General features: G+C 44.0%; 1 protein-coding gene and 1 long non-coding RNA gene across 11 annotated transcripts in view; one reads left to right on the forward strand and one right to left on the reverse strand.

The window, feature by feature from the left end:
• The window catches only part of DLGAP1 (DLG associated protein 1), a 403,108-nt gene extending 394,435 nt beyond the window's left edge, over positions 1-8,673 (forward strand). For 9 of the 10 annotated variants that reach the window (XM_063166779.1, XM_063166794.1, XM_063166786.1 and 6 more), the window contains 2 exons: positions 1,648-1,800; positions 4,632-8,673. In XM_063166779.1, the coding sequence (XP_063022849.1) occupies positions 1,648-1,800; positions 4,632-4,841 (363 nt within the window). In that variant the 3' untranslated portion in view covers positions 4,842-8,673. Of the gene's footprint in view, positions 1-1,647; positions 4,203-4,631 lie in introns of those variants that run through there. The other variant, XM_063166836.1, reaches the window with a different exon arrangement.
• LOC134423644 (uncharacterized) lies at positions 8,667-15,443 on the reverse strand. Its single transcript, XR_010029160.1, has 3 exons — positions 15,310-15,443; positions 12,248-12,312; positions 8,667-11,485 (listed from the first exon to the last, which is right to left on the reverse strand). It is a non-coding gene; the product is annotated as an uncharacterized LOC134423644 (long non-coding RNA).
• Between the last annotated feature and the right edge of the window lie 9,508 nt (positions 15,444-24,951).

Raw genomic sequence — 24,951 nt, forward strand, 5'->3', positions numbered from 1 at the left:
AGTGAATAATCACTGAGGCTCTGCTACTGACTTTAGAGGAGCAAGGATCTGTCCCTTGATCATTGAGTTCATGGGCACACGGATGGGTAAAACACCTTAAGGTCTTTAAGGGTGGATCAGAAATCTCCCAAGTTGAGCTTTCCCAGGTGCTCCTAAGAAACAAGCTCCAAACTAAAATCTGCCTCGGTGCAAAAATGCAACAGAAATTGGCTCTGTCTTAATAAGACTTACAATTCTTAATATAAAAACTGAAAAAGCCTTCTGCTTGCACATCTTTGTGCAAATAACAGCCTACAACTGTGCAACCTGCTAGAGTCAAGCTCTGAAAAACTAGGAATAAAAGTGTAATCTCTGGTCTCCTTATGACTCTAAAAATATATACTTTATTGTTTTCAATAATTGCACCTTTCATGGTATAATCATCCAACCAAAATCCTTTGTCAGTGTGACTGTGAAAAGCACAAATAGAAATTTTATAGAGCAACCAACTGACTCTTTTGGGTTTATTGCTTCTGAAGAGGAAGAAAACTAAAGGCAGAGTAAAACCTGAGTCATGTAAAACATCATGCAAGGTGCTACTAATAATTTATTTCTTTATTTATTAACAACAAAATTAATAACAATATATCAGTGTAGTCTGACAAGGCCACAGCACCCACAAAGACTTGCTGACTGATGTAGAAACTCCTCAGCGTTTATAAAAAAACATGCTTGAAGTGTGTGCATGCAACATCTCATTTTAATTAAACAGTTTCAGCTGGGAACCAGCTTATAGGGACACATCCTGTGGAAAGCCTTCCCTCATACAAGCCTTGCCAGTGGAGCAGGGATTAGGTTTTGGGTACTCTCACTGCATGCAAAAAGTGTTCAGAGCTGGGGTGCACTTAAGGGACAGGATTTATTGGGTCTGGCCCGAGCTGTGCTGAAGATGCTGGCTGTCCAGATACACTTCTGAGCAATGCTTGGGCTGATGAGCTTGTACACACAAAGCAATGCTCCCCACCTGTGTCCCAGTTTCATTCTTCCCAAAAATCTGCCTGTAAAAATGGGTTTACTGTGCTTCTGCATGCAGTCTTCTGAGCTTTTCACCCAGCACAAGTTATTCTTGACAAGCAGAAAAAAAAAGGAAGAAATTGGCCTGAGGTCTCTAAGAGAAAATATCACTTAGTGTATTTTTGTAAACCTTACATTCTCAGAGTGCAGAAAAAGTGTTCAAACATTGGTATATCAGTATTTGCACATGTATCACTGTTTTTTACAAGTGTGAGCATGGTGGGGAGTCCTTCCTCATGAAAGTGAAGAGGAGGATGGCAATTCATTTCAGTGCAGATAGGATTGCCACCAGCTGTGCCCAGGAACATCCCTAGGCAGATCCTGCCACAGGGGCCCTTTACCCTGAGTCTGTGGGGGAACCTGCTGCCTCTGGTGAGTGGGTGTTTGCAGGGCACACAGCTCAACGCCGAGCCAGATTCCTCAAAATAAAAAAACCCACCAGTAAGTAACACTTTGCTTTGCTCCTCTCTCTGGGTCTCATCCATCACTTGGATCTGCTCAAACTGCTTTGCTAGCCAGATTTGTAACCATTTGCATGAATTCTTTACATTAAGAAATACTAAAGCAAACATGTTTTTTTCTTGTGTTACACAGAATCCTAATGCACATCCACGGCCGACCTCCCAGGATTTAGCAGGGTTTTGGGATATGCTGCAGTTGTCCATAGAAAATATTAGTATGAAATTTGATGAACTTCATCAGTTAAAGGCCAATAATTGGAAACAGATGGATCCTCATGACAAGAAGGTAGAACACTGTAGATTTTGTATGCTTCATTTAAAACCCTGCACAAATACTGGACAGATTAAATAGGCCTCTGTGTTACAGCGTTGACGTTAAAAATGTGAAATGAAGCTCATATCAAATTAATTTCATTGTAATAACAATGTTTACATAATAATCATCTGGGATCTTATCTGTAATATGTTTCAGGCATATTTTTAAACCAAATCTGTCTTTGTGAATCGGATGATGGGAATGTGGTACTTTGTTAAGCTTTACATTTAATCATATTAGATGATCAATCGTTGGAAGGAACTGCCTTATATATTGATTCTTAAAATTAAATAAATCACATTTACGGTTCATATTATTGCATACAGCAAGAGTTCTAGGTTGTGTTACTGAAAAAACCAGGGAAGCACTGTAACCATCGCTGACTTTGGTAGCCAGGTTACAAACAGCAATATCAAAAATATGCCTTCCAAAATGTTACATGAAAAAATTACATTTTTATGTCCATTTGTTTGTTTTTTATTTATTTTGGGCTTTTTTTAAAAGGGTGATTTCACAAACACATTCACTTTCCTGGTATTGTTGTTTACCTGAGGTAGCATAAAGTCATCTGGCGCTTTGGTGGGGATTTTTTCCCTTTTTTCTTTTGGTAAATGTAGTCTTCTTCTGTCATCATTAAAAAATATCACATCCAAGTGTAAGTCACATTTCACATTACATTCTCATTTGGCACCATCGCCTTTTTTTTTCTCCTCACTATCCACCTCAAGACAAACAGCACTTGTGTGAGCCAAAATACACAAATGTTTCAGAAAATCCTTAGGGCACAGACCCATTCCTAGAGGAACCAAGAGTCTAATGTCGCGCTGCTGTAGGTATGTAATTTGGTGGCTGAATTTCCGCTGTGACTGGTCTGATAGCAATGAACACAGCCAACAGGTAGGGTCACCAGAAGGAGGGGGAGCACAATTTGCAGGTACAGTGGCTCAGACAGGAGTCCTGGCTACCTCAACTTAAGGTCAGCTGGCTGCCAATGACCAAAGTCGTGTGTTCTTTTGGACAAATAACCATAATAATATCAAACCCCGTTAATCTTGCAGCAGGAAGCTTGTACAGGCAGTGCTGGTAGCACTATTCCTCCTCCTCCTCCAATCAAGACTAAATATTCATTCCTGACTTAGGAGTGCCATGTTCACACCATTTGTGCACACCTAGTGTGTTTTGTAGGGGAATGAATGGGGATGTGTTTTCCTAGCCCAAGGTACTGAAGGCAAGTCATTTTCTTATCTTCTTTTTTTTTCCAGTATCTATCAGAAAAGGAAGTTAAAATTGCCAAACATGCATGCACAGAAATGCTGGTATATGGTCTTTCATTAGCTTTTACAGTAAAGTGGGTAGGCTGAGTGTTTGCAATTGTAGCAGTAAGAAATGAGAGCTTTCATTGAAAAAAAAAATGTGCCTTTTCTTTGCTTCTGAAAAACATTTCAAAGAGTTTCCAACCAAAAGAAGACTATAGCAGTTTAAAGGAAGTTAAGTAGTGCTGAAGAAAGGGACCTATAGTAGGAAGATAAAGATTTTAAAGAATTACACTGTGTTCCTGTTTCAACAGCATTTGTCTATGATTTTAGATATACAGATTGTCTCCTTTCTTAAAAAGGATTTTTAAAAAAAAAAGGAAGAAAAAACTTTCTGTGGAATTGATATTTGCCTTTGGCCTTTGCCACTGGGCCCTTTTTAAGCAGCATAGATTAATCCTTGGATGGAGAGAAAAAGCAAAGTATGAATAAGTGTAACTAAGCACCTTTATATTTTGAGCCATGGAAGCTGTTGTGAGCAGCATGAGAGAAAACGAAAGGGCAGAATGGGACCTTTGTAGTGTGATAAAATCCCTTCGCTCAGAGACCGTGTTCACAGTTGGAAGGGGATGTAACTTAAAAGACAATCTAATTAACTTGACAAAGTCTTTGTGGACGCCTGAAATTCAGTTCTGAATACACTTTTATGAGAGAGATCCTTCTCAGAGGGGTTTTTTTGGTTGGGTTTTTTTTGTGGGTTTTTTTCCTTTTTTTGGTTTTTTATGTGTATGTGTGTGTACATGCACCAGGATATACATAAAAGCCCTCCTTGTTGGTCACATATCTGGAGCTAGCTGTCACCATGATGATTAATGCATGTTCTCTTAACGGTTTTTAAGTTTTTCCTACCAGATTTTCTATTTCTAGCTGAATGTAGCTTCATGCCTATTTAGCTCAAGGCCAGAGTTTATGAGCTTGCAAAGCAAGACCCTGAGCATGGGATTTTTGAGCAGTCACTAAACTGCTACGAAGTAGCTACATAAACATGTGGTGTGTTTTTTTAAAAACTACTTATTCTGATGCACCAGCTGCAGACAGCTAGCTCCCATCTGCACTTGGGAACGCCAAAGCCATGGCACCTCGGTGTTGCAGGAGCACCTAGCGCTATGCACGGATAGAAGAGGGTGGCCCGGGAGCTGGGGCTCTCCAGTTCCTCTGCCGAGAGCAGCGTTCCCTCCCGGCTGCCCCGGTGGCAGGAGGTCCGTCTCTTTCCTAGTCCCTGGCACTAAGCAGGTAGCGGTGGGGGCCCCGGCCCTGGCAGCACCGTCCCGAGGAGGAGTAGCACGGCGGCCGGCCCTCCCCTCCCCTTTGCCCTTGCCCCATGGTTATGAACCCTTGAGCACAAAAGGCAGTTGACTGAAGACAGAAAGGCAGATAAGAGCTAACAAACCTTAGGTAAAATGTGTGTTCTAACTACTGATATATCCTAGTTTTTCCCGCCTTTCCCTGAGAAGCTGTATAATGCCATTAACCTTCTGCTTTGATCAGGAGAGAAGGGTCCCTCCTCCAGTGCCAAAGAAGCCATCGAAAGGTCAGGTGCCACTCATACGAGAACGCTCTCTGGAAAGCTCGCAGCGTCAGGAGGCCCGGAAACGGCTGATGGCTGCCAAGCGCGCTGCGTCGGTTCGCCAGAACTCAGCTACCGAGAGCGCCGAAAGCATTGAGATATACATCCCCGAAGCCCAGACCAGGCTATGAAGGGATCCAGCCGGGAGGACTCTATCTGGCAAGACAAGCCTCATGTATAATCTGCCCCTCTAGGCTCCTGCTCAAGGTCACCACGAAGTATTTGTACCTCCTCCTCTCTCTCTCGCTCTCTGTCCCTACTCTCCCCCTCCCCTCTCTCTGTACGCAGCTGCCCCGATGCTCCCAGTGAACTCCACTGCCGTGGCGTAGTTGTCGGTCCTCCGAGAGATGTCCTCTAATCACCCTTGCTTTCTGAAGGTTCACCCATGTCATCACGATGCTTTGTCACATGTACTGATGCTGCCACTTTGCCTCATGTAAACGAGCACGATCCTTTTTTCTTTTCTGTTTGGAACAAATAAACGCAGCACTCAGACTTCCACACACCCGCGCACCTGTACAGTAGATGCTCCATTTAACTTACTCATGATCTTTAGTTGATCTAAAGCTAGTCTGTTACCCAGTGTACAGCAATATCAAACTGTAGGGGACTTTGGTATTTTCAGTCATGCAGGGTGATCCTTTCGGACTCTGCCGTCTTCCTCACAAAAGATGAAAGGAGCTATGACTCGGATTCCCTTCTTTTTATTACTGTTTTTTCTTTTTAAAGCAGATGGCGCACTTTATTCTAAACCTCCAAATCACATCTTCACCTGAATTAAGGAGTCACACAAGGGGAGGGAGCTGGGGTGGGAGTGGGGAGGGGGGGACCAAAAGAAACCCCACAGCTCTGGCAGGTGAAAAGGTGGAAGTATATCCCTCAGATGAGATGGTGAGGGATATAAAAAGATCCTGTGGAAAGATACCTGCACACTCACAGCTGCACAAACTGCCTCATTTTTATTTCATCAATCACTACTTAAACATTTCAATCAGCAGAAGATTGTAAATTCGATCTTCCAGGGAAATAATCTATTTTGAAAGGCAATAAAAGAGTAAAAAGGAAGGAGATAAGAAGCAATGACAGTTGAAGAGATAATATAAAAGAAGGATTTTCTTGTCCAAGTATTAAGAATTTTTAAAATTGTACTGTATTGTCAATTCCTCTTGTATTGTATTGTATGGATTATATTGGTTAAAAAAAAAAAGAAAAAAAAAGAAAAAAAGCTTGGTTTTGTTGATGTCTTAATCTCGGTGGGACCATCCAATCTCATACGTCCACGCAGCCACACACGGACACCTGTAGGTGAATTACTGTACATGGAGCCTCTGATGCTTTTCCAGGCCAGGCTTGCTTTGCTCTTTCCACAGCTGGTTGTATGCTACAGTTCAGACTGCTTATCACGAAACCGTCCATATCTAGGAGTAAATTTCTAATTCAGCCTCCTCTTAATAGTAAATTTCTAATTCAGCCTCCTCTTAATAGTATAACGTACTCACTTGAACAAGAACAATAGACTATTTTTCACAAGTTATGGGATCAATATGAACTTAATATTTTTCACAACAAGCCTTCCTACCCTGGCTTCTGCCATTGTTTTGCAATCACGAAAAATATGCATCCTAAGTAGCTCATTAATAGTGGGCGGAAATGGCAGATAATAGGGCTGGAGAGGAGCCTGAGAGGTCAGCTCCTGTGTGTCTGTCCCCTCCAACCACCACTGGCTGGGACAGGGGCTTGTCCTCCAGCTCCTCTGATGAGGAATGATGCCGACCACGCTGCTACTGGAATCTCTTGTGCCAACATTAGGAAAGCTATGTCAGGCATGTTGCTGAAAGCGAGTTGTGTGCGTGCGAGCGAGCGAGTGTGAGTGCGCACACGTGTGCCTAGCTGGCATGTGCTGCTGCCAGCAGAATTAGCGTGAGCTGCTTTGGGTGACAGGGCTGCTCTGGGGGACAGGACTGGTGTGAGCAGAGGAGCGCTGTGCTGCCCTCAGCGCGTGTGCAGTCCTGCAGCGATGTTTTCCAGACTCCTCTGCTGCTCCCTGCGTGTTCTTCACCCTGTCTGCCAGGGCAGGGGTACGCGGGAGAGGGAGGCAGGCTGCTCTCTGCTCCCAGTGGGCACAGGCACAGGGACAGGGACAGCCCCACCACGGAGGGGCACAGGTGGCAGCTCTTGCTGCACGCCAGTGCTGGCTGGCTGTGCCCATGGCAGCTCAATCTGTATGGACAGTCCAACCAGTGAAAAACCCCACTGCACATGTGGCGCAGTTCTGCAGCTTGCACTTAAAAAGCATTGAAAACCGTCATCGAAAAGTTAAGCTCTTGCTAAAAGTATTCATCGAGACCATGCCAGACAGCTTCTTTTCCTATGACATCATAGCCAGGTGCTAATTTAATTTTATTCGAGAAAATAGGAGAGGTAATAGGTTCTGGCACCAAGTATTTTCATGAGAGCATACTAAAACCACTAGAGAATTTGCTACCTCTCAAAGCCATCGATATCTGAGCTATGTCTTTATAAACAGGGCACAAATATTTACTGCTGTGGTTTACAAGATAAGGGCTAATAATTTAATATATAAAAGACTTTTAACTAGAGTAATCAGAAATCCAGTGTAACTCTAGAGTGCTTGGTGTTACAGGAGCTTCAAAAGGTTTGACCCTCTAAGCGTTTGAATACCAGTGTATTTGCTAGTTTTGAAACACTGCGTTTAACTTTTAGCAGCAACAAAACATCACCGTGTTTGCAGTATGTAATAGTGCCAATTGCCACTTTTGAGCATATATAGTCATAGGAAGTATTAATTATTTGGAACTCATTTGTACTGAAGTATTCAAAGCAGTACCTAGGTGAGAGTCCACATTCACAACTGTGTCGCAGACTTACTTAGTTTTGTGAACGTTTTACGAAAGATGAGTTAAGACTTTGGTTGACAAGTGGCTACAGAAATTTATATCCAGCAAGTTCTCCCCTAAAAAAGCAGAAAAGTGAAGACTGTCTAGTCTTGTACATTACAAATTATTGTATTTGTATATCATAGAATATTTTTTGTATCTATTTTAAATGAATTTATTCTTAGCTGAATGCTTGTTAGTTCATTTGGCACTGGAAAGGTTATTATGATGTTTGCCTAGTTTTTTAGCAAAATATTAAAAATACAGCCAATACCAGAAAATACAAAATAAAATAATTCTGCCCAGAGAATGCCACTAGTTAACCACTTGACTCATTTACAAACACTAATGCTAGTATATTTGCTCCATCATCTGTTTTAGTATAATTTGTAACTATTTGTTTTTAGTCTAAACTGCCCAGTGTATTTTAAAAATGCCTATATTCTGTTTCACTTTGGGACTAAACTATTGCTTTTTTTTTTTTTCTTGGGGGAAATTTTAGAAAAGGTTGGTTTTGTCTCCTGCTTCAAAAGTTTAAAAAGAAAAAAAAGAGGTATTTATTATATTTTTTGCAGATGTTTCCATAAAATTCTCATAATCTTTTTGTAAAGAAAGATGAAGAAATGGATTAAAGATTTTTAATATTTGAAAAGGTAAATAGAAATAATTTATTTGTAATATATTTCATTTTATTTATTGGTGTTCCCTTAATGCTTTGATGTGCACTATCACTTTAATTTAAACTGTATCATTGTGAATTTATTGGGGGTTTTGGTTTTTTGTTTTTTTTTTTAAGGAAAACTGTCAAATGCATATTTTAAGTAGAATGTAAATCACTGGCCTACCTGCATTCCCAAATGTGATTTTAAAAATGTTTTTGATTTGAAACAAAAGACACAAATTTGAAAGCCTTTAGACAGAAAAGAGTGTTTTTATGGCTTAATGATTTGGGTTTCCATAGGATTATCTATCTGGTTTGTGTGTGGACAGGAAAATGTAAATAGATGAATGTTTCCCATAATGTAAAAAGAGCAAATTAATAAAATAATTAATGCACTGCTTGTAAGAGCTGTGGGTTTTCAATGCAAATTCATTCTTCCAGAACTGCCAAGGCATTTCATTTGATGTGGTCAAGGATAAAAGCACGACAACCAGAATATTTCTCTTAAGCTCTCATTGCTTAAGACTAGCCCTGCAAAGTCTCATCCAAAGCATCCTGCTGAGCACCCTGGAAGTGTTCATCTGCACAGAGTTGCTCACAGGCATAAAAGTTGCCATGATCAAGGCCTTGAGCCTTAGCAAATTCTTCAAAGGCGCTTCTGCACAGAGCTCAGCCAAACCCCGCTGAAGATGCCAGGAGTTACACTGGGGACTTCAAAAGAAGTGGCAAGAAGACCCCAGCCTGTTTGGTTTTCCCCTCGCTGGTTCTCTTTCATTTTCTGCTTATGTCCCGTGATGTCTGAATTTTTGGGGGCAAAAGAGATTCCTGGCAGGCATAGCTAACTTTCCCTTCACTGAAATCCTGTTCCATATGGGGTTTTTTCCACTGGGTGAAATAAAGACAGTCCAGAAACATGTCCTGGATGATGTTCATGGTTATACCAGTATTTAAACAGGTCCTGATTCAATTTGTAGTACCTAGCAGTTACATTATTAGTATGCCAGTGCTGCACTATGTACTGTCTGCCCATGTTTAGACCCTCAGCACAGAAAGACCAGAAACATTTGTGCTGCAGATCCATGGGCAGGGAAAGTTCTGCTTAACACCAAGATGAGGGATTTTTCTTCACACGCTGGAATTTATGTGCTCATTAGTCACTGATAAATGGATGCATCAGGGATGGGGGGAGAAACACTTTATTACTTTAAAAACTTCCTGAAGTGTCTGGTACCTTTTTGTAATGAGAACAGCTCAAAGGGAGTAAAATAGCAGGTATGTTTCACACTGTTCTCCAGCAGAGTAAGGAAGTCCAAGCCATGGCTCAACCCCACCTTTCACGCAGGTAAACTTTCTCTGTATGTATACTCAATGTTTCCTTCCAGATCAAATCAGAAGCCTTCCCCAGATGTATATCTTGCTGTCAGTTTGTTTGCCAATGTCTGTTCTCTCCTGCAAGACATTGTTTTTGCATCACGCAATAGGCAAATAATTCACTTCAGCCGTCAGTTTGGAGCATGCTCGCCTATCAAATCTGATGACTTTGAGCTGACATTTTTGATAGCAATTAATGATAAAAATATTGGCTGCTTTGCTGCTACTGGTATTTGTTGTTGAGGTCATAGGTTTATACATGATTTGGAGTGCAGAGAGCAAGTGAATTTCTTTTTGCCCACTACGCATCACGTAACAGGGTCGGGTCAGGCCTACAAGGAATGGCCCTGCACTGAGCAAACCTGAGACCAGCACTCACAGCTGATACTCATCCCCTCTCCCTGTGGTCTGATGCTCTGCCAGTGACCTATAAAACAGTTCTGTGCTGTCACAGTAAGCTCATTCACAACACCATCCCTTCCCTGTGCTTTTGCACGCGGGAAGGTTTTTACAGCCCCTCTTCTGCACGGCTGCTCGGCCACGGTTGTGGCAGGAGAAGGTAGCTGCTCTCACTTGATTCATCAGGATGCATTTGGATGCCAGCTGCAAAACATGACGTGACTGGCCCTTCCAGCTGGCAGTCAGGCTTTCCCACGCCTGGGTCCCATGGGAGGACAGCACCCTTCTCGGCAGTGCTTGAGATTACAGCCGGTCCTCTGCTGCTCCGTGAGTCACATGCCCCACTCGCAGTGAGACAAAGAGGCGAGCTGAGGAACAGGGCTTCCTGGTAATTGTGTTTTTCATGGTTCTCTTCACTGATCCAGTAACAACATAATCATTGAAATTAGAGACAGAAAAGCTCTGCTGGGGCATTGTGTTAACACTCTGCCAGTTCCAGATTGCGATCTACCAAGCTGTAGCAGGTAAGTCATCACCTTCCCAGCTCTGCTCCACCCAGAGGGAAAAAAACCACACACGAAACAAGAGGGAAAAAAGTGCTGTATTTTAAAACAAGCTGAGTTGTGACATTGCCACCACCTATTATGGGCTACTCCTGGTGCAGAGGCCTTCATTGTATTGACTCTTCACTTAACTATCTCCATGACAGGGTGCCGAACTTTTCCTCATTTTCAGCCAAGCAGAATGGAAACAAATTATGGATTTTGCCACCTCTGTTCAAAGGGGGGGAAGTACTGAGGTGTTGCAGAGCCTCCGGAGAAAGCAACCACTGCACAGCCCCTGAGCTACACCAATGGCAACACTGCATATTTCAAAGCTGTCAAAGGTTTTGGAAGAGGGATGGGCCTTGCCCTGAGTTAAAGGAAAGCAGTAGGACAGAGTGTGACGGATGTTTTATTGGTATCAAATATCTCACCAAGGTAAGATAAGCCACTGTGTAAACAACCATGTGCTGAGGCAAACACCTTAGTTTGGAGCTGGTAACTAGGGAGCTGAGATGTTGAATAGCAAAGGGTAACCCATTCCAATGTAACTAGCCTATTTCTCCAGTGGGAATGTCCAACCTATCACTCATCCCCGGCTTCAAACTAGAGAGTTATCAAAGTCGTGTCCTTAAAAGACTATATCTTACTTTTTCCTGTTGAACTGACTATGGGTGCTCACAGTTGCAATCTGGAATGGTTTTGTGAGTGTGTGTTCAGGACTGTGATCATCCCTGGTTTTTTTTGTAGCATTAAGAAGTTACTGCATTGCACAAGTTGGGCTGTATTATTTGTTATCTTGCAGCACGTTCTTTTGTCTTTTATTTTTTTTAAATAAGTGGTTGTAATAATAACTCACTATGCTCCAGTCATTTTGTCAGTCTTCAGAAGAAAGTTCCTATCACCTGAAAAACAAAAAATTACTAAAACTTCTTCATTTGGTGGCCTGTTCTGGTAAATCTTGGCTAAGCTGGGCCTAAGGGGAAGGAAATTGAGATAACTGATGCACTTAAGCACATGTCATTCTTCATCTCTCCAGTCAATAATTGACAATGAAAGGGAAAAAAACCATACGGGCCAGACAGCTCACAGATGATGCACTAAAGCTGAGATGGCATTTTGCTATGCTGTGGGACAATCACACCTGTAGCCACAGCTGAAGGGGAAAATCCCTTCCCACGTCAGTGCAGCGTTTCAGTAAATAGTTTTTAAATATGAGACATCCCTTCCCAGTGCATCAGTGCCACCATGACCACAATTCTACAATTTCCACAAACCATCAGACGCAGGGCAGTATTATGGTACCAGCTGAGGGCAGGGAGATACAAGCCCCTGGGCAACAGCAGGCCTTGCACAGGGCAGGGCATTGCTATGGGAGCAGTGGCAACTCTAGGGGAATGTGGTGTGCATTAAACACAAACCAAAATTAATCCGGGTCAGATGGCTGCTGCTTCTATGAAGTAAGCTGTCATAGTGGGAAAGAAGAGTTTGAAAGGGTGATTTATCTTTTCATCTCACTATCTACTGTTTTAATCCAGCATAAGAAACAGGCTTGGAATTTTAGTGAAGTTACACAATTGCGTTTGCAGTGTTGGGAGAGAAACCAGACTTCATCCTAGACTAATTGCCAGCTATAAAATTTAGTGGAGGCATACAAAAAGACAAACCTGTAGCAACTTCAGTGGAAACATGTCCATGTGTCAGTCTTCAAGTGAATCCAGAAATGCTTTGCCTAAAACACACAAGTTTTAAGTCATGATCCTCTGCAAGAAGATCCTCTGATCTTGCTCATTACCCTGATTCACCACATAGTAAACACTGCTGTTATTTAAAAAATGTAAAAGAACAGTGATTTACGTCAAAGAGGCTGTATGACTATGACTACACATGAGAGGAAAAAGCTCTGACAAATAGATGGCGTGCATCGATCTGAAAGACTCCATGAAGTACTTTTGTATTACTAACCAAATGCTTCAACTGACAAGAGGTTTCCTTTTGTTTACATCTTTCCTGGCAATAGCATCATGACAACTGCAGCCTGTCTGCAAGAACGTACACGGACCTGGGAACCCAGCCATACATTGGCAAACTGCAGTGTACTCCACGTGTTTCTCATCCTTTGCTTAACAACCTTGTGCCTGTAAAAAAAGCTACTTGTATGCAGTGTTGCATTCATTGTGATCATTCACATCTATCAGCTTCTGCCAGGCAATGCTGGGATTTCAGGTAGGATGCAGCCCACCTCCTGTATTTTCTCTGAGATAAAATAGTGGAAGGTGGGAAATAAAACCAAGAAACCAAGCCAAAAGAAAGAAAACCTGCTGAAGCATGCAGAGTTTGTCATTAAAGTATAATCCAAGCAGGTTTTGTTTGTCAACAGCTGCATAAGTGAACATAACAATTCTGAAATGACTTCTAACTGGAACTGTTTCCATATCAAGTGGCACGTGTGAGCTTAACGCTAACGGTTCAAGGCCTTCCCAAGTGTTGTCAAGTGGTGTGATTGCAGGTGCTGTCACAGCATCCCTGCCACATGCATCAGCACCAGTTGTCACTGTCAGCTGCAGCGCTGGTGCCCAGGAGTCCTCCCCTGTGGCACACCCCTCGCTCACATGTATGAGGGCACTGTGCTCTAGGAGCCACGTGTTTTCTGCTTTACCTCACACTGACACCACGGCAGAAATCCCACCAGAGCAGGTTGAATGGATCTCCTTAAACGCCAAAATTACACTCAAACACCAATAATTACAATTGCTTGGGATGGAGGTTTATCTTTGAACTCACACAGCTTTTGTTAAATTGTCTTTACATCTAAGATCTCTCTCTGCTTTTCAATAGACAACATGAAACTCTGCTCTCACACCACCAGCATATTACATTTTCTCTGGACTTTCAACATTGTAACTGGGAGCAGAAGTTGGATCTGTTTTTTTCTTCCCCTCTTAAAAGGTCAGGGAAACATGAAACCGCAAAAGGCTAATTCTTCTGTGTCACATTTCTGTGAGCCCACAAGGCAACATAGCAGTGGTATTTTTAATGCCTTTTTTTCCCTCCTGACTTTTCAATCCACAGTCCTTGGAACAACTGGTGACAGCGCATACAGTAACACACTTACTCTTGCATCATTCCTTCTAAGTTGCTTCTGATGAATATTGGGAGCACCAGGAAGGGTCCTGACCACCACAGCACACGTGTGATGAGCAGGGGAAAGATATCACAAAACCTACTTACAGGTTTTCAGGTTCTGGTACCGCCTGCTCACAATCCACAGTATTTGGGACACACAGCTTGGTTATCATTAAACTGTAAATATTGCAAGAAGGTATTCAGCATGATATAATATTCCTATTAGTGCCTCCAAAGGCCCAGCCAAAGAAGCTGCAGTGTGTTGGGCTGAACACTGTGTAAATATTGATGGTTTCTGTCTTGCAGTGTTTACAATCCAAGAAGGAGTCCTGCACCAGAGCTCTCTGCTATGGTTTTGTTATTTGTCTTCGGAAATTATTTGTCTGATTTAAAGCATCATAAATGAGCATGTCCTTTCTTCTGCCACTACTACTAGAGCAATTACTTTACAAAGAGCTGTGAAGGCAAAGTTCTAGACCTAAATATTTTATCATCCTGATCAAGTATTAGTCTTTTGATATAAACCCAGAATCCAATACCTTTTCTGCAGCTATAATATGCTACAATAAAATATGATCTCACAGTTCCCAAACCCTTGCCAGGTAACAGTGATTCAGCACAAGCACAGCAAAGCATCACTTTGCTCCCCTCAACAGGGACACACTCTCAGTAAACTCACTTTAAGGCTTGATAATGGAAGAGGTTGCACCCAAAGCCACCACACTGACAAGATTCAAATACGTGGCCGTGGTTGTGGAGAAACCCACACTAGGAATCAGGTAAGTTAACACTACACAAGTATATTGCAGGAACAGACACGACAGGAATGGCTTTTGGCCCAAGGCCAACTGCCTTGCTGAGGGTGCTGGTGTTTGGAAAGGAAATTACAAGTTTCTACAGCTGCAAGAGTCGACACTGACGCACAGCTTGCTAAACCCTCCCTCCAGCTGAGCATAAACCTCTGCGAGGGAGTTGGGAGCTGTGCTATGCCTTGGAATACGGCTGGGCGCCGCTGCCATCCATCAGGCAAGCGTAAGTCCTTCAGCGTTTGAAGGCAAAGTTGCAAAAGACTTGTTATTCCTCAGGGTGTTCTGAAGATTTATATACTGTCACCTACCTGGGCAGTGGGAGATGTTTACCTGTCTCCTGAGTCAGCTGAGTTCAGGGAGCAGTAACATGATTACAACACCTGAATGCTCAGAAATGCTTTCTGGCTCCTCGTATCTCCTCATCTGATCTCCAGGACACCTCACCACTGTTAAAAAGAAAACACCACCAAAGCACCACCCAGCTCCAAACCATCTGAGGTGTGGGCCCAGAAGCAGCTTTAGCATTCTCCTTTTCCCCTGCTATTGCTGCCTGCAATTTCATAAATGATATTTGTTCTTCCCACAAGCCTGACCTCATTTGGGGTCAGGGGGAGGCTTAGAGTCAGGGGATTCACCTGAGGCAGGTTATACCTGCAAACAAAAGAGTGGATGTGCAAGGACAGCCTCGCACCACCACCACCACCACCTCAGTGTTCACCAGAGCCCTTCAACAAGAGCTGGAGGCTGAATTTAAGCGCTTGGCTCTCCCTGTCCCCGCACGGGGAAGCTCGTACCTTGTCATTGCTGCACACCCTGTGCCTCAGGCTGCCACCAGCGCTTCCGTCCGCGCTGTGCAAACACCGCTGCGCCCTTTCTCCGCACAGATAATGACAGTGCCACCCGCTCTTCCCGCTCCCGGCAGCCACGGTGTGGGTGCCCAGCGGCAACTACAGACGGTGACCCAAGGTCTGGTTAATGTTTCAGAGCTTTGAACCCACCACAGGTTGCACTTTGAGCCGTACACAGCACGTTATTGGCGGTCCTAGTGTTTAAAGGGTTTTTTTCCATCAACTGGGTGGGCGCCTGCTCCTTTTTCAAGGAGTCTGACACCACAAATCTCATGTCCTTGTCAAAGTACCTGATGTCCACCCACACTGGTGAAAAAACAATAAGCGTTCTGTCATCAGCATAACCCTGATTTCCACAGACTTTGGGGGTTTTTGCACGTGAGAAGAGGCTGCGGCATCGCTGGGTGCTGTTAACAGCCAATGGGGCAAAGTTCTTGTTTCCTTTGTAGTGAAAAAGTTCAGGGCCGGATTTTGATTATCACAAGGAGTAGTAAAGTACATAGAGCAGAGATCACACATTGGGTAAGAATTATCACCGAGGTGAAAAAACCAAACAGAAACAGCAAAACAAACTCCTGCCCAGCTGATGCAGCACTGCCCCACATTCTGGTGTGTGCCGCTCCTGTACCTGTGCGATATATGCAGCTTATGGAAAAGGCTGGGCAGTGCTCTGGATGCAGCACAGCCTTTCCTGGCACAGCACACAACCACAGCATGGTGCCAGGGGAGCCCTACCAGGGCAGCTGGGCAGTGGTGGGCTCAGCCTGCCTTTGGATATCTTTCTTCAACATGCAAATTAGAGTAAATTGGGTGAAGTACCAAAGTCCAGTGTCATGCCTCTTAGCTTACATACCAAAAGGAAAAAAAAAGAGAAAAAACAAAAAGTATGAACAGAGAAGGTATCAAAGGACCTCTACTTTTATTTTTTATCAGGATCTGTTACCCTGAGCTGTGGTTACAATGTCAAGCACTCTTGTTTTGAATGTGGTGTTGCTGATGGATGTACCCCCACACTACAACCAACCTGCGTCTTTACAAGGCTTTTGACTATTATTTTGCAAGTCTGGGAAAGAGGAAAATTCACATTTTACACAGAATAAACGTCCTGCCTGGCCAGCAGATGGAAGCTGTCATGTCCCTGTTGTGTTGTTGCTGTTGTCCTGCCTTGGTTTGGCTCTGGTGCAGGCTTATCTCCCCTCAAAGTTCCCAAATAAATTGTTTTGTGTCTTACCATCAGATTGACCCACCCCATGCAAACATCCCCAGCCGGCAAAAGTCGTGGGGATTTAGAGGCGAAACATGAACACAGCACTCACAGTGGTGGCTCGGAGAAGAATGCAGACGAAGTACCGAGCTTGCAGACTCTGCCTGTAAATGCCACCAGCACACGCAGGGGGAGATCTGAAAAAAGCTCGCCGCCGCAGACTTGCACAACTGGAGGACGGTGAGCAGAGAGGGGCAGGAGCCGTGGGAACTGGCGGCGGGGTGACACAGGAGAGCGCGGGCACTGCCAGACTATTCAGCTGCCATCCAGAGACTGACAGCTGCGGCCAGAGCCATCTTCCCCCCTCCCTGCAAAACATTCCCTCTCCTAGGGATTTGCATAACCCCGCGTACATTTCCTGCAGTCCTTGGGCAACGAATAGAGTTGTGGTTCAACAATTTACAGGATCAAAGGCAGAGTATGATCCTATCGCTGGAACAGTTAAGTTTTTACATGTGGGCTTTTTAGATATCATTTCTCAAAGATCAAACTCCAGCGTATTCCAGGGAAGTAGGTTTAGGCAAACCACAGAGCTGGGGAGCAAGCAGGATAGCCTTTTTCTTTTTCTTCCTTATGTATAATCAAAGGTTTTATTAGAGTTTTCTAAAAACGCATAGCTTTCATTCTGTACCCAGCCAGTGCCGACTGGCCACAGTTCGAGATCCCCAAGGTGGATCTGCTGGGCTGCCTTACAGCAGGGGATTTCCTAGGGCAGGAAGCCCGTCCTGCAGGGAGGGAGGCTCAGCCGGCTCTTACTCCAATGGCAGACAGAGCTGAGGGTTTTACAAGCGCCTTGCGTGCGATTTCCCTGCTCTCTGTCCAGGCCCCTGGCAGCTGGAGAGGAAGCAGCGCGTAATGAGCCCCAGGTGGAGGCAGCAGCTTCAGCTCTGCAATGGCAGCACCCCACTCCCCAAAACAAGGGAGCCACTGGCACCGGGAAGGCATCTGGGGCAGACCACTTCAGCCCAGGCTGGAAAGCAAATGCAGATGAGGGCTGGGGTAAGGCAAGGACTAAAGACAAATCTTCAAGGAAATAGAGGATGTGAAGTCAAACTCCCCCTGAGCTCAACAAGCCTCACAGCGCCTGGGTCATGCCACCGATGAGTCACTTCTGCCAGATGGGGAGAGTCTGGCCAGCACAGGCATCAGCTGGTCCGTGCAGCCCTCCTTGCTCTTCTGACCCCGTGTAAGGAAACCTGGGCTTCTGCATCACTGCATTTCAAAAAGAAAGGAAATTAAATTTTTTCACAGCGGAAATACCTGTTGCTTATCAGTGTAAATACGAGAGAAATGAGACAGTCCCCCACACCTCCTTTCATGCCTCCTGCTTATTTAAACTCACACTGCCACATCAGAGGAAGCTCAGAGAGTGGTGCTGGCTGTGGGCTCACACGCTTGCCCTCCCCAAGACCACCAGCACCCCAGGATCACATGCAGCTGAAGGAATCAGGCATTGCAGGAGCGAGTGCGAACTCTCCCATGGGGAGACCTGTATGTCTGCATTCCCACCACCTCTTCCTAGGGTTCAAAGAGATGGTAAGGGATGTCACTCTCCCTTCAGAAGCTGACTGGGACATTCCTCTCTGCCCCAGGTGTCACGGACACAGTAGCAGGGGTCAAGGTGGGTTTGGTAGGGGAAGGGAGGTGGAGGGACTGACTGTTTTACAACAGACAGTATGTGCTTTGCAGATGCAAATCTATACACTAAACCGAGACAGTTACAGAAGGTTTTTTCCACATATCACCAGCTAAGGAAGAAAAACTTTTGAGGAGGCCTTTGGAGAAAGCTGGCAGCACATCACTGGAAATACCTTGGCTGAATGCAAGCCAGCTGAATTTAACATGAAGAATGAGTTACAGAAGCAACTGCCTAAGCGGTGTTTAATACAATAACCTGAACTAACCTTTTCCTTCAGGTTGGCAGAGGAATGCCTGCTTCACACCTCACCAGGAGAAGGTTCATGGCAGCAGAGCCAGGACTCTGAAAGCACACTGAAACCAGCAACGCCACTGACTCAAAACTAAAAATAATCCCTCCATTTTTGAAAATGCCCACTGGATTTTATAATTAATTGCTTCTTTCCTTGCCGTACCCCTGGTCACAACACAGAAAGCAGAAGTTAGAAAAAAGCTGAGCTATCTACACAGGGAAAATGTGCTTTCCTTCATGAACAGAAGTTGATCTGTTTGCATCAGAGCAAGATTTGCTGCTGTGGTTAGTGTAGTGGAGTAACAGAAATCAGATGCCTTTCAAAACAGTACAAAACTAGTCAAAATATCTCTAACCTAGTTAAATGGACTATGCATGATATGTAAGCACTCTCAAGTAAAACAGAGAAAGAAATGATAGAGGGAGAGTTCAAACAAGGAAGGAGACTAGAAGAGCAAAAGAAAACAAAATAAAACACTGGACACAAGGTCAAGCAATCAGAACTTTGCAGGCTAGAAAAGGAAGTGAAATTACAGGCTCTGGCAAAACAGATGAATGCTTACTCAGGACAATTACAAAACTGTTGAGATCCTTACCATTATGTGTCTTCTATACAGAACAATTTCCAAGACAAGCTATATGAATTCATAAAAGCAAGCTTGGGAACATCACATTCTTCTCACATCCATCAAATTACTTAATTTTTTAATATAAGTTCCAGGGCCAATACATATATGGTATCCTTACTAGAATATATATATATATATATATATATATATATATATATATATACACACACCCAAAATTGCATCTTTGTAAAATGTATAAGCTGATGGCAAATTATGATCAAGACTATCTTCTCCATCAACAGCTTCTACAGGAGAGGCTTCTAAAGGCCAAAGGCCCCCAGCTAAGCACTAAAATTTATATGCCAACCAACAAAAAAAAAAAACAAAACAATTTTGCTCCTGCAGAAGAGCCAGACCAGAGAGGAAAAGTTGAGCTAGGAAAGAACACTTGGTTTATGCTGAAACTAGATAGGACACATCAGTTAAAAACCCAAATGGTTTATCCCTTATGGAAGCCACTCGGGCCCTAACTGGTTTTGGAGAGGAAGCAGAAACAAGTATGGAGTGTGTGACACATGATTTCCCACAGAGCTATCAGGCTGTAGGGCCTGATTGCCAACTTGTGAAATGTCACTGATGGAGGAGCTCCAGGTCACTATTTCCCCAGCAGTGTGGCAACTCCACAGAGATGGAAAGACTCAGAGAAGCCAGGCAAACATAGCTATATCTATTGCAAAACCCACACCTCTGGGACTGACCCATTCTCACCGTGCTCAGGTCAATCCTCTTCATTGTCAGCTAAAGGATGTGATGAAAGGCACATAACAAAAACCATGTGCAGGGTTTGTATATGCCTAGACAAGGGTTCTTCACTCCAAGAGGGTCATGTTGTTACACACCTAGAGATAGGGCTGGTGCCCAGGGCAGGCACTGCCTAGGCTGCAATTAGGGAAAGCAGCCACAGCCCTGGTCTGTGGTCTCAGGGAAGCTATCCAAGAATAAACAGGGTAAGATGGTTGTCAGCTGCACTCATTCAACTCACAATCTGCCACCTGTGCTCCCCCTCCTCCCCCCAGTTAAGTCACTAATTCAAAGTACTCCTACCTCTGTGCCTTTTTACAGGTTTATTACACATTGTGTAAGCAGCTGAAAGATCAACACCTTGTTTGTCAGTAGAAACACATGGAATTTGGCAGAAACCCTGCTATCCAGTGGAACACAGATTAGCTGGGAGGCAGATGTGACTTATTCATGGCTGCATCAGCTTCAGGGACTGTGATTCATGTTGCACAATGAAGCAGCTCTGCAGAGCTAGAAAGGGCTGTGAAGTCAACCTGTTGGTGAAAGCTACCCTGTTCTGCAAATGTGTGTAGCAGGACTTGAGATTCCTGCCAGCTGCAGTCCCAGACCTAACACCTCAGCTTCAGAAAGAAAAAAGAGCTTGTGAAGGCAAATAAAGCCAGTTTCAAAGGGAAAGGTGAGCAAAATGGCTTTGAGCTGTCAGCAGGAGTGTGTGCAAAATATAGATGGAGAAAGCAGCCTGAGTTTTTACTTTGCAGCATAGCTAGCACCAGTTTACGTGATTTTCTGTGTGTGCAGAACTCCAGGCACTCATTGTCGTGACAGGGACTGGAACAGACACTGAACCACATACAGCACACATGGGTACAATTATCATGTCTGGAACAGCAACAGCTCTAAGTGACATTTTGCTAGAGCGAGTGGCTAATCTAATCTCTTCTCCTTCAGTCTGAAGGCTGGAACTCATGGGAGAAGAGCCTGCTGAACCAGCGAAACAGGATAGAGATGTAACAACTCTGGCAGTTGGTGAACAGGAGACTTTAAACAAGTAATGTCCTGAAAAGTGAACATGAGCTGTATTTGTGCCAGTAATCCCTACTGGGAAAAAGCCAGGCAGGAAGTTGACAATTGCAAGATGCCAAATAGAGAAAGAAAAAAAAAAAACTAAATAAATATAAAGTACTCCAAGGGTTACCAAAAACCCCTGAATAAGTGATTGAAGAAAAATGGCAAATGAAAAACAGACTTTGACAGGCAGGACACAGTTAACTGCAAGTGGCCTAAATACCATAGGTGTAAAAGTGACACTGAGCAGGGTCACGGTGCACCTGGCCTCCCAGCTGCACTGCACCTTCTGTGGGCTGGGCTTCCCACTGCAGCCTTACCTCATCTCCAAGGGGAAAACTGATTCCCCAGCACACACCCTCTCTCCCTACTTGCTGCTTACTTTCTCCTGCTTCCCCTTTTCCAGTGAAGCTATCGCACACCCCCTGCTCTACACGGGGTGCAGGATCCTGCTGCTATCCAAGCCAGCATGGCCTGAGCAAGTTAGCCCAGCTTCCAGCACTGCTCGCCCCATTCCTGCTCTGCCTGGGCAGGGCAGCAGGATCTTGCTGCTATCCGAGCCAGCATGGCCCAAGCAAGTTGGCCCAGCTTCCAGCTCTGCTCGCCCCATTCCCGCTCTGCCCAGGCCTCAGGATCCTGTTATCCAAGCCAGTATGGCCCAGGAGGGCACAGCCATGCAACTCAGCCCAGCTTCCAGGCCTGCTCGCCCCATTCCCGCTCTGCCCAGGCCGCAGGATCCTGTTATCTGAGCTAGCAGGGCCTGGCAGGGCACAGCCATGCAAGTTCTGCTCAGCTCCCAGCCCTGCTCGCCCCATTCCCGCTCTGCCCGGGCAAGGCAGCAGGATCATGGCCCAGGAGGGCACAGCCGTGCAGGTTAGCCCGGCTTCCAGGCCTGCTCGCCCCACTGCACTCCATTCCCTCCCCCACAGCACGAGGCCAGCTGCCGCAGCTCCAACGGTTTTACGGGCCTGCAGGCTGACCTCATGGCACGGGCTGGGAGGGACATGTGGGACACCACAAACCACCCCCCGCGACAGGCAGCGAGACACCACCCCTCCCTCCCTCCCTCCCTCCCTGCGCGCAGGCAGCGGCGACGCCAGGGTCAAGATTCCCTCCCTATTGTAATTATTTTTGCTTTGCGCAGAGATTTATCACATGCAGCTGCCACAACTTGTTTACAAGACACAAAAGCCATGAAAACAAGGTTGACGAAGTCTGCGTGTGAGCTGTTTTCCCTGGCAGGAATTTGTCATACCTCTTAGCTCGCTGACGCCCTGGCTGGCCACACAGGCTCCAGTAACACACGGCAATGCCTTCCCTTCAGCTTCAGAGTAGCCTAAGTGTGTGTTTTCAGCCAGAGGCTGGGTTTGGACAAAACTGCTTTGCATTTAGGTTTATCACTGCTGCAAGAACAGCAAAACCACCCATGTTGTCTCATTGCTTCTTTATATTTTTCTTTTCCGTGGTAAAGTAAGTTTCACAAATAACTTTTTGTTTGCTCTACCAGGGATCTGTGGCCAGCACTTGAAGCCTTTGGTTTGTTACTTGGACTCCTGCTCAGTTCGGGATCCTAGCTCCACCCAATGCCCTACATATACCTACCTACCTGTGATAACTTTAGATAGCTGCTCCAAGTTTATGCTCAGAAAGAATAGGTTTAGGTAAACTTCAATAGCCAGCACCAAAACTATCAGTACTAGATTACAGGAGAGCAGAAACTCCCTTTTGATACATTTTAGTGGGCACTCAATATGAGTCATTTTCTTGTCCTAAGTTAAATAACACCTCAGGCTAGGGAAAAGCTTTTACATGGTGTGGTGTCAGGTGCTACTCAGCCACAGCCATCTGACTTATGACTACAGCCAAACTTCTAGGTGTAACCGTAACACAAGCCATAATTTAAGAAGCATATAACTAGCCTCAATCAAAATTGGTCACCAGTGAAGTTTGCAGGGTAAGTCAGTCAGCAAAATGGAAATGCAGTGCTCATCACATGAGCAGGACTTTGGTGGTCATTTACACTAATACCACTTGGTATAATAGTAAATGAAAATAGCAGAGACCACAGGCTTTTACTTTCAATGAAAACTGTTAACCTGAATGGCAACAGCTTTCTTCCTCATTCTATTTTCATTTTCAGTACTGCAGTTGCTATAGTGAAATTACAGAACTGGTCAGCTCAACCAGCAAAGTTTTCTTCTTTTTAAACTTGCTGGCATTTTTTATTTTAAAGGGCAAAGTAATGAAGAGTAAAGATCTCTGAAGATGCCCTATAATGATCTGAGTGCCCCACAGCACATCAACATACTGCTTTAAAAAAAAAAAAAAAATTAAAATGTCAAGCAATTAAAATAAACAATGCACACATATTTGTGAGGCTGTTTTTGTTTTTTTTTTTCATTTGTGAAGCATGGGTGTAAGGAGTGAATAAAGTTCCTTCCTGCAAGAACAGGAAAGGACAAGGCATCTTCCAAACCTTTATCAAAGATGACACTCCACTTTGGGTGTAGCACCCCCTAAGATAAATCACCTATTCCACAAAACCATGTCTATTAATCAACTTCTCCCTCAACATAAACCTCACAGTGACAAAAAAGTACATTTCCATTTTACAATTAGTCATTAAAAAACCCAACCAAACAATACATATATAGGTATCCCAGGAAAAACAGCTCAGAAGTATCAAGTACAGTGTGTCCAGAGAGACACTACACCAGGCTCTTCTGTACCCACCTGCAATGCCTTGAAGACAGAGTATACAGCCATCTCTATTTTCAAAATTATTTTCCAGCTTTATTTCCAATTTTTTAAAAAATAATTCTATATTCATACAGTATATTAGGATGACTGTGATACCAAAGCAGTCCTAAGTAAACTAGTGTTTACTGTTTGCCATTTTGATTTTAAACATTAAGGTTCAAGAAAGGCACAAGTTCAGAAGAATTTCAAAGAGCACTCCAGAGAACAAACAGAATATATCTGACACTATAAAACTATAAAGGCCACAGCAAAACAGTATAGCAGTCAGAATATTGTAGTCTTCTTTCTACTCATGATATCCTTAAATTCACCAACTCTCCTACTCCTCAAAGCCCTCCCCCAACCTCCCAAACAGACAACTGGTTTGTTTTTAAAGATTAGCCAGAACCAATTTTTTTACCCTGGAGGTCTCTCATTTCATTGTTGTTGGAAGGATAAGGGTGGGGGCAACTGACATTCAAGTAAGTTGAAATGTGAGCTTCAAGTCTTCACCATTTTCAGTATTAAGTCATTTTGAGAGCAAAGTCCTTTTCTGAAAGGTAACTTAGATTCTGTGGACAAAAATACACCCCAATACAACAGGGATCTCTTCTAAATCTTAGCCAACCACCTGGTTAAAGTACCTCACAAAGACCTGGCTCCCAGAACTCAAATTTCAATGCAATACAGCCTACTTTATTTCAGTCTACTAGAATTACTGAGTAAAAACCTTCTCATTGCTAGTCCAAGTAAGGTTAGAAGCCCTTGCCCTCCCCTATCAAAATTTGTCACCAGTCATGTCTAGGAGCTGCATCACAAAGATCTGCAAAGAACACTTGTCCCAGCCCCTCTTCTGGCCTCTTCCTTTTATCTTCAGATCTTCCCCATGGGCCATCACATTTCCCAGCCCTAAAATATTTCAAGGAGCCAAGAGCTGCAACTCTTAGAAGGGCCCAAGATTTCCCTCTGAAATTTAGTCAGAATTGCCTACATAGCTCCCTTTGGCCCCTTAAAAAATTTCAACATAGCAGAAGACAATCAGGTACTTCTGGCCCACTTTTCAGCATTCTTTTAAACAACAACTGCTAGTTTGGTTTATGGCTCTCTGAACCAAACAAAGTCAGTATGAGCTCAAAAACATTTCTCACTTCCATTTGTTTCAAGGGTAATTCATGTTTTCTGCAAAGCTTGTATTCAACAAAATACTCTGTATGCATCAC

The sequence above is a fragment of the Melospiza melodia genome, chromosome 1, assembly GCF_035770615.1.
Source record: "Melospiza melodia melodia isolate bMelMel2 chromosome 1, bMelMel2.pri, whole genome shotgun sequence".
NCBI lineage: Eukaryota > Metazoa > Chordata > Aves > Passeriformes > Passerellidae > Melospiza > Melospiza melodia.